This window comes from Anas platyrhynchos, chromosome 4 (genome assembly GCF_047663525.1).
Source record: "Anas platyrhynchos isolate ZD024472 breed Pekin duck chromosome 4, IASCAAS_PekinDuck_T2T, whole genome shotgun sequence".
Classification (NCBI taxonomy): domain Eukaryota; kingdom Metazoa; phylum Chordata; class Aves; order Anseriformes; family Anatidae; genus Anas; species Anas platyrhynchos.
In genome coordinates this window covers 64,324,054-64,339,006 of record NC_092590.1, presented here as the reverse complement: position 1 = coordinate 64,339,006, position 14,953 = coordinate 64,324,054, and the positions used below count along the sequence as shown (strand labels likewise).

Here is a 14,953-nt window from a genome sequence, read left to right as displayed (position 1 = left end):
AAGCAAGTTAATCTGAAAAAAATACCACCACACCACAAGCTTGAATCAACATGCCTCAGATTCAAGCCAAGGCATTTTCAGTTTCACATCCTAAGAGCACAGGTGTACAACTTTCTCCTGTCAGAAGATGGAAACAGAACTGCTAATAGCAGAACCAACTAGTAGTTTATATGAAATGAACTGGCAAATACAAATATTAGGAGATGTCATTATCCTGGTTAGTGCAACAAACACTTGCTGCAGAATACAGTCTCAATTCTTGGTATTCCCTCATATCCAAAAAGCGATGGGAAACCAGCACCACAACTAAACCCTTCCTGTGACTCAAGGATCAAGTATTCCTTTGGTGCAAGAGGATGCAGCCATAGAAGAAGGCCAGCCACATGCAGCTACATGCAGCACTGCCTACTCCTCACCAAGCGAGCCACGCTTAGCAGCACCAGGCTGCTCCAGTGCTCGGACAGCGTCAGGCTCAAAGACAAAGCACAGCTAACTGAAGTGAAAGCTTAACTAACAAAAGAGCTGCAAAGAGACATTTGAACAGCTGGCACTTCTGAGTTTTTCATCAAATGGGGACGAAGCCTCTGGAGAGGCAAATCAATGCCAGCAGCGCCCCATGTATTCTCTGTTGACTACGGCATACGGTACAGGTAGGCATAAAGCCTTCACATTCCAAGCAGCTCTAATTAGTCCCCAGAGTTATTTACTGCACATCTGAGAGAGTCACTTCGAGTATTTCAGTCTTGTCCCATTTTCATTATGAAGCAGTAACTGCACTTTGCTGACACAACATAAAATATCAATTACATATCACACATTGCAAATTCTGTGACTTGTGAAGCTGGCTCAACGTTCAAGCTAACTTAAACTAATTTCTATGCTTTATACATTATATGAAGTTATATTTTATGTGTTCTTATGCACATAAAAAGTTATGTCACCAGCCATACACATTAAATGAGATGTTACTACAGTTTGTTTTTAAAGTTTCAAGAGTATTAAAAAGTTTAGCAGACATAATGGAAAAGAGTGAACCAACATTGAATTTCCTAACAAGAAATTACTACAAATCAAATATAGAAGTATAAATAAATACTGTCCGTTTGCCTACTGCAAATGAATTTACAAAAGTACTTTATTCCAGGGAAGATGTCAAAAAAAGCTTTATAGAATCCTTTCACTCAAAGGAAAAGTTGAAGAAAGTTTTCAAGTCTGGTACCATAAATATTTTAAGATGGATGCAAAGATCACTTAAGACTTACCAGATTTTTTCAGTAAAAATATTTATACTGAAACTAGGCCAATATAACCCAGAGCAACCCAACTGCAACAAGTACCAATAAAAACCCTACTGCAGCGAAATAGCTCAGAAATGTCTTTTCACCTGAGAGCACGGTCTGTGATCTGGTAACACCCAGACAGACTGAGAAACTGAAGAACTCGTGCAGTCTCTTCATCTGGTTTTTCACTCCCAGAGTATGTTAAGTCTTTTTTCTCTGACTGTTTAGTCCTTATTGTTTTCCTACACAGTGCAGAGGACTCTGGAAGTGCTTGAATAGTTCTTAGTGCCGTCCCAGCACAACAAAATGAGTGACCGCAGTAAATCAAGTCAGTAGAAGCACAGTGCTGCTGCCACCCTCTAGTCCTTAAGCCATAAATGGCTCTACTGCAGCAAGATGCAGGACAATTAATAGGGGATGTTGGTTCCATGAGGCAAAACCCTTCAACATTCCTGTGTCTCCACTCTGCAGCATCTTCGATGTCAGCTAAATCATCTGCATCTAGCATCCACACGTACGCAGAACTGAAGTTTTCTGAGCTGTCAGCGTCAGTCCAATGATGCTCACTGTCTCTCCCCTCGATAAAGTCTTCATTGTTGATTTCATGCAAACAATTATACTTCTTGCTGGACTGCAGAGTAATCTCTCTGTTTTTCCACAAGGTCTTAGCATTCCTGTTTCTGCAGCCTTTTAGAAAACCCCTGTTATGGTGAGTTGATATGATGCCCAGAGCTCTGGAAATCCTCTCTATCGCCACATCCGTGATTTTTTCACATCCAGACAGATCAAGGTGGCGAAGATTTTGACAACAACCAAGTGAAGACCAACTGAAATCAGAAGAAACAAATGACTTATGTTTGCTCAGAAACAGCTGTTATGGATAAATATACAAAAAAAAAGATTAAATAAGGGAGATACTTTATTAATTCACAGATTAGATAAAGAAGTCCATATTTGTTCAACATGTAGTAATTTTTAAAGACAGCAGACCAAATGCATATGGGACAACAACTTCAAAAAGCAGTTTCTGCCATGCATAATGCTGGTACCAAGAGCCAAGTAACTTAGAGAAATCATGCAGTTCACTTTTTTCAGCTTTCTGAGAAGTTAACTTACTGAATTAGTAACATTCACAAAGAAAAGAAACGTGAGGTGTAATATTCAGTTCAAAGTATTTTAATACTTTTTTCCTATTTGAGTTTAAGATTGCCTGTTTATCCATACTCGAGTACCAGAGTACTTAGACCCTATATCTTTCTCTCAAGAACTTTCCACTTGTTTCAGAAAGAATAGCTGGATTCCTGAAGCATGCTTTGTGTATGTTATTAATTATCCCATAGAGGTGATTACTCCTAGATTGCTATGGAAACAGACCTTGACATTAATGCAAACTCACCCATTCAGCCTTGTATTTTTCAACTGAAACTGAAATTAGATCTGCAGTACCATTGCTGCATTATTAACTACAACAGTACATAGCTGATTTAACCTTTGCCTATTCACAGTTAATGTTAGTGTTTTCCGTATATGATTATTTTCATTTACAGCAAACCAAATCCATTTTCCCAAATTACAGATTTTAAGGCTGGAAATACAGATACAAGGAGGGACCGAGAATCTAAATTTCATGGGAGACTGACACAAAAAGATCAAGTTCTGAAGCATGCAAATTCCATAAAGGTCTTTATTTCAGTTAAATCTTCTACAAGCTACCATGCTGGTAACGTTTTGTGTTGTTAGCACACACAACTTGAGAGCACTGTATGATTAAATTGCTGCACATAAACAGCCACTGAGTTGCAGTATCACGTTAAGACCCATTTGTGCTGGCTCCACATTTATGCATCATCCCACTGGTTTTAATGAAATTTCTGCAGACTTTTGTAAAACTCAGGAGTCCACAGTAATACATCTAGGCCCTAGAACTTTCCCCACCATTTGATCAGCAACTCAAAAAGCAGTATTCCAAATGCTATTGGCTGTATCAGACCAAAAACTACAGTAATTAACTCCCAAAATTAAATCTATGAAAAAATTAAAGTTGTTAATGTTATACATAACAATTTAACTTTGTGTTATCTATACTTTGATAAATTTGTAATAGTTAAGACAAGATAGTAAATAGCAAAGCAGAACTTTGTAATGGCCGTTTCATTCATTTGTTACTCTGGTTTAGTCCTTTGTTCTGTGTGAACCCTGACCGATTTATTTTGGTCTCATGCTGGCAATGGAGTAAGCACATTCTTGAATGTTTTCCCCCTTTTTATTTATTTTTAAAAAACAACCATTAGCTAACCTTTCAAATGCAGAGTCTGAAACATCAGTTTGAGTGAGATCCAAATATTCCAAGTTGGGACAAAGCTCCAGGATCTGTCTAACCTGGAAAAGGAAGAATAATCAGCAAAGTCTAGCCAAGGTTGCAAACAATGTCAGAGACAACATATGAATTTACATTCTTTTGAATTGCAACTTGTTTTCACAACCAGTGTGCTTTAAACTTGGGCACAACGGTTATTAATTCCAGGCTGCACAGCCACAATTATTAAATGCTGGTTTCAAGTTACATACCATTTTGCTAGACACTGCAGAACTGTAGGCTAGTACTAATGTCTTCACTGAGGAGCCTACATGTGGGAGGACATTTTGAATTAAGCCATGAAGCAAACGTTTTTCCATTTGTGCTATATTAATGGCAAGTGAATCTTCAGCTGCTTCTTCTGAAAAATTAAAAAAAAGAAGACTTAATATTGTAAGTCATTTGGAATCTACACTGTCAGCTTACGTTACAGAAGTTATCAGAAAACCAAAGAAAGCCTAACAAAGCTTATGTTTCATAAAGTACCCTACATCAAAACTTCTGCTGAATTCTAGTTCCATACTTCAGCCCCATCTTTAAAATCTTGTTGGTCTTTCCAACAATCCTGAAGATTTTAACACCAACAGCAAGTAAAAATAGTAGAAGACTTAACAGAAAATTAACAGTTAAGGACTCTGAGAAACATTTACTACAGATTATGAACTATTCAAAGCAGTCTGGGGCAGCTATTTCCATTGACTTGCTTAATGAATTGAAATACAACATCACGGGGCATTTCACATCCCGTGATGTAAAAGCTTATGATAAGTTTTACTTTCGATCTAGAATGCATTAGAATGCAATATGATTCACCCAAACTTTCTAAAAGATAAAGTCTTTTACCTCCCTTCCTAACTCCAGAAGCATCCCCATAACTCTTCTTTCACCTGTGCTCATGGTTGCTACCTCCTAGATGAGCTATTTCAGCACATCAATACCAGCTGCCTTTTTGTTGTCAATGTCTCCCCTGTATTCTCATCAATCTGAGAGTCAGGATGAAAACAGGGAAAAAGTGCACTCCTTTCAGGAACACTAAGTAGTTCCTAGACAAAACTTCAAGTTCTTTTTTACTGTATAAATCTACTTGGTTTAGAAAGCATTTAATCTAGATAAGAAAGTGTTGCTGTATCTGTCATTGATTCCATGTACATAGAATCAACTACAAAAAAATGGTAGTTGGAATTGATTTTATACGAGGAGACTCCATTTTATGAGTTTATTATAGCTATGTAATCTGTAGAAAAAAAAAACTTCAGAAAAGAACTAAGGTCTAAGAACTTCAGAACTTAAAAATCAGAATTTACTTACCAGATTCATCTATGTCAGCATCTTCATCCCATTCCTGGAAAGCACGACATTCATCTTTTCTATTTTTCACCCATTCCTCATCAGGTTCTGTCTCAGTATCTGCTGCAGGACCACTATACCAATCACCTACTCATCAATAGAGAGAGATGAACACAAACTTTTCTCATTAGAGCAGAAAACAGCAATAACTTCTCAGTATACTGTGACTTATCTAAAGATATGAAATTAAAAAAATTTTGCATTTGTCTCAACTAAGGTTGGCCTAACCCTGGACATAAGTCACGTTTGGTTGATATTTTAAAGCTAGAGATCCCTGAAACAACTGCAGTACCATTACACAGATCATTGCCTATTATGCTATTCCTGAGACATGCCTTCTGTCCTTATTTCCTTAGTAGGGACCAATGATTGCAGAAATAAAAATGATTATGGAATATCTGGTCTGTGCAAGTGCTAAATTCTTTATGGTCGCTAAATTAACCACAAGCTTCTTGTTTAGCACTTGGTTTGAGGCATTTCTGTTTTCCTTGGGAAACTCACAACCATATAGCCCATCAGTATGTATTTTATTAGTCTGTTTTTAGTCACCGCACATGACAACTCCATAAGCACACACCCCAAATCCCAGAAGGAGCCTACTTACAACAGCTGTACAACACAATTATAACCTATATGACTCAAATCAAGAGATAATCGTTTTCTAGAACATCTGGATGAACACAAGTATCAGGACAACTCTGTTTTAGCTGTAAGGGAATCCCATTATCACCAAGAGCCACTGCACAAGCACAAGCCATGGATATACTGTAGTGTTGGGCTTGGGATAACCATGTCTGCTACCTCCCTTAGCGTAGATACACTTCAGACAAAAAGAGCTTATCCCACTATCTCACTAGCAGGAAATCCTATTATCCCACAGAAAAGAGCAACCCCTGTTAAATAGTTTCTTATTTAAGCAATGCAGACAAGTGATGACAAAATCCTAACTATTTGTCAACCAAGTGAAGGAAAAAGTTTTCATGACACTACTCATATACCTTATCCCACCTTCAAAATACAGAGAAAGCCTCAAAAACCCTGCCTGTATGAGAAAAAAAGTTAAAAATTAAACCAAGCCTGTGGATATATATATTTTTTTTAAACATCCCCCCCTCCACTTGGCAGTAATTCCTATTTGAGAGGCTTCCACCCAGTTTAGAGCACTTCTCCACAAATGACTGCGTTAGTAAGTATAGACAGTACGTCATGGGAATGGCTTCCTGTTGTGCCAAAACCAGGTTCAGGAGTAGGCCAATTTAAGCAGATGCCAATTATCTCTTCTGTGTGGCATGTAAGTATAAAGTTAACTAGGTTTCAGGTGAAAATTCAACAAATTTGAACTCTGAAGCCCTCCCACATACCCGCTCCAGCTCTGGAACCAATCTATTATTGTAAGTTAGATTCATTCAGCCAAAAAAATTAATTCCAAACAAAGTCATTTAACTCCTCTCTGCCCTGTACAGACTTTAGAAGCCATAAAGGTACAAAGAGAAAAAAAAGAGTTCTTAGCTTTTAGGTCAATAATTTAAGTTTTAAACTAACTTTATTAAAATCTTAGAAGACATGAAATACTGCTTATTAAAAAACACATTCAGCTCAACCACAGGCACAGCATCAATCGTGTAGCCTGCAATGCCATACTCCAGTGATTGTTTAATACTCACACACGTCTGGACAAATACTAATATTTATATTTTAAGCTACAGATACACCCCGATGTCTCTCATAACTGGCCTTAACAGAATACAGAGTATTTTGTTTGAACAGGTGCTTTTGCAAACGTTATGTTTCTCAGCGGAAAAATTTAAAGAACACGAGTCTGACGAACAGAAGCTGGAGCACACCACCTCTTAGTCCTTACTGCAGTACAAGGTAAGATATTTAAAGAACCAATAATAAAGCTAGCATATGCAGTTTCCTTGAAGTTTGTATATAAAAAGCAAGAATAGGTTACAATGAAGTGCTACAACTCTGTTGTTCTGAACTTCAACTCTGCAGTTAGGTGTGAGTCACAAGGCATACATCCCCAAGGAAAACATACTAGTCAGGAACCGACAAAAATATATTTTATTTCTACCTAGTAACACAATAATATGAAAATATTACTGAAATAGTAGCAGTATTTAAAACTCAAAACCCCTTACACTATAATTAAGATGTGGTACTAGTGAGCACACTTGTTAACATTAACTCAAGACAACAACCCTCAGTAAAACTAATAAACAGTTTGTATGTAAGAGCTATTCATGAGCAATGACCAACTCAGTGTTTAGTTTCGTCATGCCTCCATCTTGCTGTTTTTTTTTTTTAATTGATGCTGCTTGTTTGTTTGTTTTTGTTTGTTTTTTAATTCAACCAAGTTTCAAGGCAGCCCCCCTGCCAAAAGCATACAACCTTTCCAAAATGCTCAGCTTTCAGGATCATTGTATGACATGACAGCTGATAAAACATTATTTGCTACTGACTCAAACTGTAATTGACATGCTTTCAAAGAAATAATTAAATTTAACTTACCTCTGGCCCAGCGAACAGGATAAAGATGCTTCCAAAGAGATCCAGTTTTAGCCAACTGTGACCATTCAGTGCTTACTTGACTACACTGACATAACTCTTGGGGGTTAAGGTAACTGAAAATGGTCACCATTACTTCAGGAGGAAGATTAGTAATATTTGTGGTGTGCCCTGTTACTTCGGTTTCTGAAATATAGAAAGTTTGTGTTAAGTGAAGTAAATCCTCATAGCTTTAAATAATAACGGTGTAACTACATTTTGACTACATCAACGAAAAAACATATTAAAGTGTTTAAAACAATTGTTTGATAAAAGAAAAGAAGAAAACAGGTGTTTTTTTGTCTTTAAAAAGCTTCCTCTTTAATACCACCTTCAAAAAAAAAAAAGCTTAGTTTTCTGTTTGCCATTTTCCCAACTGGCTAGTTCTTCCCCCACCCCACAACTCTGATCCCACAAGACTCCAAGAAAGCCCTAGACAAAAATAAACTGCTCTTACTCTACCACAGCAAGATAGCAAATACTGCTTTCATAACTGGAAAGCTTTAAAAATATGCCTTATGTCATACATGATATATATACCTGCTTTGCCAGATTCCCAATAAATAGTATCAGCACTGTACAAAGTCTGCCAGCTGGGCCCATTCTCACTGAAAGCACTCAACCTCTTTGACTGGGACACAGCAAGAAATCCATACTTAGCTGTTTGTAGCTGTCTTTTTTATTTCAAGCTTTAACTGGAAATATAAGCAATTAAGGTGGCACTAAATATTAGGTCAGACACTAAAAATCAACTACTATAACCTATACTTTAATGGACAACAGCAGGAACCATCTCCAATAGCTCTCCTGTATTGCCACAGTACCTGAAGATCCATAAACTAACGTATTTAGTGCTTTGGCTAGATATGGGTTTGTGTTACGTTTTTTCTGTTTTAGAGATTTTTCAATGCCTTGTACAAAGTCAAATTACTTGAGAAAAAAAATATTTCCAAAATGTTTTTAGGAGTCCTTAGAAATAGCAGATTTCACATACTTTGTGTCCTAATTTGTAAGGCTTTACTGTGAGACACGGATCAGGTTTCTCTTCTTTGCAGAAAAGCTTTGAAGGTAACCATAACAAAAATAATTTGCCCTATCGTAATCTGTTACTACTTCAAAAACAAAGATGTGTAACTCCAGTTTCAACTGATGAATCAATGTATTCATCTGGATACCTGGCAAGTCATTGCAGACACTACAGCGAATTTCACACTAAAATTTCACTACAACTGCACACTACAGCTGTGATATTTTCTTTCTTTTCTAAGAAGGAAAGATACATTTCACTTTCCCTAAATTCTAGAACACAGCTGTTGGAGAGTTGGTACTGTCCCAAAACTGCAATTCCAGCTAGACATAATAGCAAGCAAAGCCATAAAGCTACTTTTGTCCTATTCAGTTGTTCGGACTCAAAAGTATTTCACACCATAAACAGCAACATTTTCTGAAGGCTTGACCTGAAGGGTAGAAAATAACCAGTTCAGTAGTTCAAAAGTCAAGTTTCATCAAAGAAATGGTTCCAGAACAGAGTTTTTCTGATGAGAGCGCCACACCTTATCAAAACCAAAGAGTAAGCTATTTGTCAGTCTCACCCCAGTATTACACTTCTGGTACATTAATCCTTCTTCCTTGGTACATTAACTCTTCTTCATTTGTTAAGAGTGAGAACAGTAAGCATGGAGGATGCAGGCTGTTTCAACAGTCAGAATACAAGCCTGAAGTGCACATCAGTAGCATTTATTCTAAGTTTCATCAGGAAAGGTAGAGTTAGATGAATGCAAATTAAACATCCACTTTCAGAATGCACATTTCATCTGACCTACTCACACACTGTACAGATTCATACCCTTGCACTAACTCCACAAACACAGCTCCTTCCTTTCTGATTCCCCAGATTAACTGTAAATATCGTTAGTTGACTAACTATTCTCTGTTACTAAACCATCAGTAAAAAAAGCTTACAAAACAGGCCTGAAAAACAACTATTAAAGGCTGGGTCTGCAAACAGAAAACATAATTTTTATGAGTATGAAATTAAAATTTAAGTATTGTTTCTACCTGTTTATTGTATCAAGTATTATCACGGGAGGGAGGAAAGGGGAAGAAGTCTGAGAAAAGATAAACAGTATCAGATACAGTGATGTTTGCCAAAAACCTGTATGATACAGTAAGTCTTCACGTTTCAAAACTGTTTTGAAGAAATTTCTATTTTACAAAAATTATTTTAACTAAAGTACTGTACTGGTAGATATGCCACTGGTGTGGCTTTTTAGGCAAAAACTGCTTTCACTTTAATTAAATGCTTCACCTTGATCTGCCTTCTCATCCACAGAATACTTAAAGACCTTCTGAAGCTCTTCAGCTTGATTCCACTTACTAAGACCTCTGAATTCTGCAGCCTCCTTTTGTGAGCAGTGTTGTGCAATTACTTTCTTCTTAATATCTTTCAGTTCTTCATAAGTAAAGTATTCCATCAACATTGGCTGAAAAACCTAAAGCAAAAAAAAAAAGTGCAGTGCTGACACAGATCTACCAAGACAGAAATTTCCTGTTTCCATTCTTCCCCAAGCAAAACATGGCGTACGTAGATGGTCCTGTCCTTAGGTTCATTCCAGTTTTAAGTTCTAACCCTGTGCTTGCCAATGGGTCCCTGAAGAGCCTCAGGCATGCTGTTTACCTGTTTTCCCCAACAGAAAAGGGAAGTGACTAAACTAAGCAATTTATCAATGTACTCACACGCAATGCAAAGTGGCAAGGCAGAAAAAACATGAGGGAAGATTTCTCTTAGACCTCGGAAGATTTGTTCTCTCCAGAAGATGCTTCCCACTTTTTGGATACCCATAAATCATCAGACTGGCAGTACTAGTCTTTATGTTTCAAATATAGGTCAGAGGCTGTTTGGGAGTGTCAGTTTGAGTCATGAAGCACTGGTTTATAGGACTTCTTTTAAGTTTTGCTAGGCCATATGACAATTGCACTTTCTTTTGGACTTATACTCTTTCACATTTAGAAGTTATAAAACACATACCATAATTTTAAGAGCGAATAGTATTTTAAAGCTTTTTTCCTTTTTTTAAAGAAAAGGGAAGGAAGACTTTTTTTTTTTTTAATATTTTCACAGGTCTAGCAAGTCACAATAATGGTACCAAAGTTACAATAACGCATTCTGTTTCTCTTACTTATTGTTCCCACAGTTTTACAATTTTCAGGCACCTTAATACTACATCATCTGTTCTTATAAATGGATTGTTTTATACTGTTAAACCATCTGTATGACAACATCATGAAACAAATTAAGTGCAATATCATGTTTAATACTGATGCTGTTCCTCTTTACCTGAGCCCTACTGTGATATTCTGGATATTTCATGTAACTAAACCCCTGCTTAAAGGTTATTTGTAACAAAAACAATTGCATGTACAGGTATGTATGTAACACAAACCTTGATTATCCCTCTCATTATACAATGTTAATCATTTCAACTTTTCAGCAGTGTTTTAATCCACCACCATCAGTCAAAAGGAGGCAATAGCATACCATGTGTCAAGTAACTTCCTGGTAAGCAGCTACACCTGCTGTGAACAAATGCCAGCCCCAGTGGACTTGTTACCAACTTTCAGAAGGACCAGGATTTCACCATAAACTTTCAGTATATTCACTGTTCTAGAACGTGTCACATACCATTTACAGAATACAACAATGACACCACAGTTCTGAATGCAAATTGAGGTGGTTTTTTTTGTTGTTGTTTTGTTGATTATTTTTTTTTTTTTACACAATTCTGTTTTAATTATTATGCCAATCTCTTAAAGCCTTTGTCTCCGCACAGTCATTTCAAACCACAAGGAAGATCAGCGTACTATTTGAGAGCTACGTACCTCCTCTTCCTCTTTCATATGAGGAAGGAAATCCCTGGTAAAGGCTTCCAATCTTTCCTTCAGCTGTTTCGCATAGTTTAGCTGTTCATATTCATTCTGAAAAGAAAAAAGATTTAACTTATCTAACCCTGTCCATCCATTCAGGGGTTGAACTATTAGACAAACCGGTATTTCAACACAAAGACCATGTATGCAGTACGTTCTGTGATGCTGTTTGCTGTATTTAGTGGTAAGAATGCGTTAACTTTAAGTTTCTTGACAAGCTGGCAGTCTGTATTGATCTGCTTCTAGGCAGAACAAAGTATTCCTTTCCTGCCAGATTCCAGTTTATTTTCTTATCAGATATGAATTAGCTTGTCTAATCATATTTTCACTTTAGAGCAAAGACCTGAAGCCTGCCAATCTACAGTCAAACCTGAAGTTCAAAGTAGTTAGACTAATCTAAATATTTGCATATTTTGCCCAAGAATTCTTCCAGAATATAGTAATTCCATTTCATCTTCTAACTGCATATATTTTACATAAGTTACTCTACTATCAAGCATCAAAATTATAATCATAAATTATAGTCCTATGGGTTTTCTATGTAAATGTACATGTATTTACTTTTGAAGTGGAAAAAACTTCAAAATAGAGATGTGACTTTAATATTAAATTTCTTCCAACCTCATCTATCAATTTATTAGCTTGTTCTTTGTGCCAGCAATAAGTCGGTTTTTTAGCCTGTCCCATAATTGCAACATACAGAAGTTCCTCATAGTTCTTACAGTAAATGTTGTAAGTTTTTCTTTTCAAGCTTTTATAACATTAAGAAATCCTATTACAGGAAAATCCTAAGCTATGAGTTTAAATCAAACTAATCGCAAAAAAAGAAGTTAGACAATTAACATATCTAAAGGAAGTTAGAAAAAGTCTTTTTTTCCATATAAGAAGTCAATACAAGCAACAGAATAACACTAACACCCTATTATAGAGGCTATAACACAAATCCAAATGTTCGTTTTCTCTCTCCTTCACATTCCTTCGTGTTCTCATTCATTAACGGAAACAAAACAAATTTTAACGTTTGATATTCAAGGAAAAAAATTATGTGCAAGATTCTAGTTCAAACACCACTCTGGATATCAAATATGCTGTTGATTGATTACATTCTACTATTTTGCTTACTGAAAATACAGAACATCTATAAATTTCTAAACACCACATTATTAATGGAGACTGTAGTTCTTAGAGTTAAGGAAGGGGGAGTTGAATTGTGTACCCTAGAGAAATGATACAACATGATCAAGATGAATTCCTCTCCAGCAGATTCCAACATGAAAAAGCCAGCTGGAGAAGGAACATGTGGAGTTACTCGAGGACTGGAACTCCAGCAGCATTACAGAGCAACAGATTACTGGCAGGAGTGCATTACTTGCCAACAGAATAAAACAATGCACTTTTTTTTCCTAGGTCCTGTAATGATCTCCACTTGTGACAATAATACAGTTCTATGTGCCCCCCAGAAAAAATACCCAGGCTTTCCTAACAAGTTAATAAAAACTAGAGTTTCTAGTCAAACAGTTGCACCAAGTAGCAGAGCAGTCTTCATATTTGAAACTCTCACTCTGTCTCCAAGATATCTCCAGTTATGAAGTGATGGACTTATCTCTATGCCACAAAATAGATCCCTGATAAGTTTTTACTAGAGGTTTAGTAACTGCAGTAAATGGCAAAAGAATTTCTGTTAGCAAGTGGAAAATCAAGTAATAACAGGTGTTTCATTTCTTCCTAATTTATTTTTAGAGAAAATTAAGAAAAGTTGAGGCAAACTAACATGTAATCACAGCACGTTTTTCCTTAGGACAAGTCCTTCTTAGAGTCTGCTTACCTTTACATTCTTTAACCCTTTCTCAAACAAGCTGAGCATCTCAGAGAGTTTGTTGTCTGAGTGCACGTTGTACACTGTCCGGCTCCGTTGCTGAAGTAAGCCAATGATACACTCATTTTCAATCTGCTCATGCATTTTGAATTCCTTGAAGGTGGCATAGAGGGATTGCAGAAGAGCCCGAAAGTCATTGTTGTTGGAGAAGTTGGTCTTGGACAGCTAGGAGAAAGAAAAGCTCATAAAAATCAACAAACAAGAACATATCAAGGTCAAGTTAAACCATTAGAACAGGTATTAGATCCTGTTATTCATTGCTCCCATTACTTTCAGCATAAAAGCTGAAAACCTTCTGTTATAAAGAAAATGGCAAAAATGAGATTTGAGTGTGCAGTTCAAGTAAGTCACTTCAAAGACATCAAAAATTTGGGTAATTAATGCTCTTGAAGCTTCCAATCTTCAAGCACAAGAGATTAAGATCACATATTCAAGTACATATATAGGAACACATCATTTTTAATAAAAACTTCCCCATAACTTAGCTAATTGTTGCAACAGAATGTGATTTAAGACAACTTCTTCCAGACACAGGCAGAATTAATACTGGTACTTGAATAGATTAGCAAAGATTTCTAACATCCACGTATTAATATGACTTTGGGAACTACTGGAACTATTTAGAGAATTATTTTTTTTAAGTATTTTAAACTTTATGGCTGACTTGTCATTTTTATTTTTTAACAAGAACTGACAAGATTTTCATGCAAAACCCTCAAACTCGTTTTTTTTTAAAAAAAATTAAAAGCTCATTACACACGGTTGTTTCACGTATAGGTTTCTTCTTACAGTTCATTAAAACAGTAAGCCATCCACAGTCAATTCTGAACTCCCAAGGTAAGCTACGCAAACGGTTTTACTACCATGTTGTGCTCTGTGAATAAGGTTAAGTAAACTAAGGGATTTCATTGCACAATTCTTTGATTTCCAGCAGCAACTACGTAATTGTATTTCCCACTACAGGCTCTGAAAAAAAAACCACGAAGCTATAAACTTCAGAAACATTACAAGGAACTAATTACAAGATAACTGCAGAAGTTTCACAAGGCATAATGTATGCAATAATGTACACTTTGAGAAGAGTTTCTAATTGCCAAAAAGCAGATTACATTTAACCAGGAAAATGCTGAAGGCAACCCTCTCATTCCACATGGATACAGAAAGCTTAAGACTGCAGTTAAGTAGCAAGGTGACTTTTAAAAAGGGAAGATTATCCTCGAAAGAGCGATGTTATTACAGCATTAATTTTAGGAAGCCAGAGTTGTATTTAAGGAACATAAACCAACCTTGGGAAACCCTGAAATAAACAGATGTAGGAAGATTTCCTGGCAGAAATCAAGGCAACCTCCCCAGACTGGCAGCTAACCAAAAGGCCCAGCCACTTCCCAAGGTCTGTGTGCAGGTGCTCGCTGATAAGGCTGTTATCAGCCCTGGAGTTCACCTTACGTATGGCACAGGAGGAGGACTGAGTTTTAGCCAGGGCATAAAAACTGCATTAGCTGTTTGTACAGGTTTCCCATGGACTGAGAGCCAACAGATCAAGACAGCACAAAGACCTAAGTTACACGGTAAGCCGTTTTTACATACGCACATGCAGACACAGCCATCATAAACTGCATT

The 14,953-nt window shown here is 36.6% G+C and overlaps 1 protein-coding gene across 4 annotated transcripts in view; it reads right to left on the bottom strand.

The window, feature by feature from the left end:
* FBXL5 (F-box and leucine rich repeat protein 5) overlaps positions 1-14,953 on the bottom strand; it is a 35,918-nt gene that overhangs the window by 9,222 nt on the left and 11,743 nt on the right. For 3 of the 4 annotated variants that reach the window (XM_027457360.3, XM_072037760.1, XM_038177834.2), the window contains exons 2-9: positions 13,283-13,498; positions 11,413-11,508; positions 9,842-10,025; positions 7,498-7,680; positions 4,945-5,070; positions 3,849-3,997; positions 3,577-3,659; positions 1,385-2,107 (exon numbers count right to left, since the gene is read on the bottom strand). In XM_027457360.3, coding sequence (XP_027313161.2) covers positions 1,385-2,107; positions 3,577-3,659; positions 3,849-3,997; positions 4,945-5,070; positions 7,498-7,680; positions 9,842-10,025; positions 11,413-11,508; positions 13,283-13,498 — 1,760 coding nt within the window. The remainder of the gene's footprint in view (positions 1-1,384; positions 2,108-3,576; positions 3,660-3,848; positions 3,998-4,944; positions 5,071-7,497; positions 7,681-9,841; positions 10,026-11,412; positions 11,509-13,282; positions 13,499-14,953) is intronic. The other variant, XM_027457361.3, reaches the window with a different exon arrangement.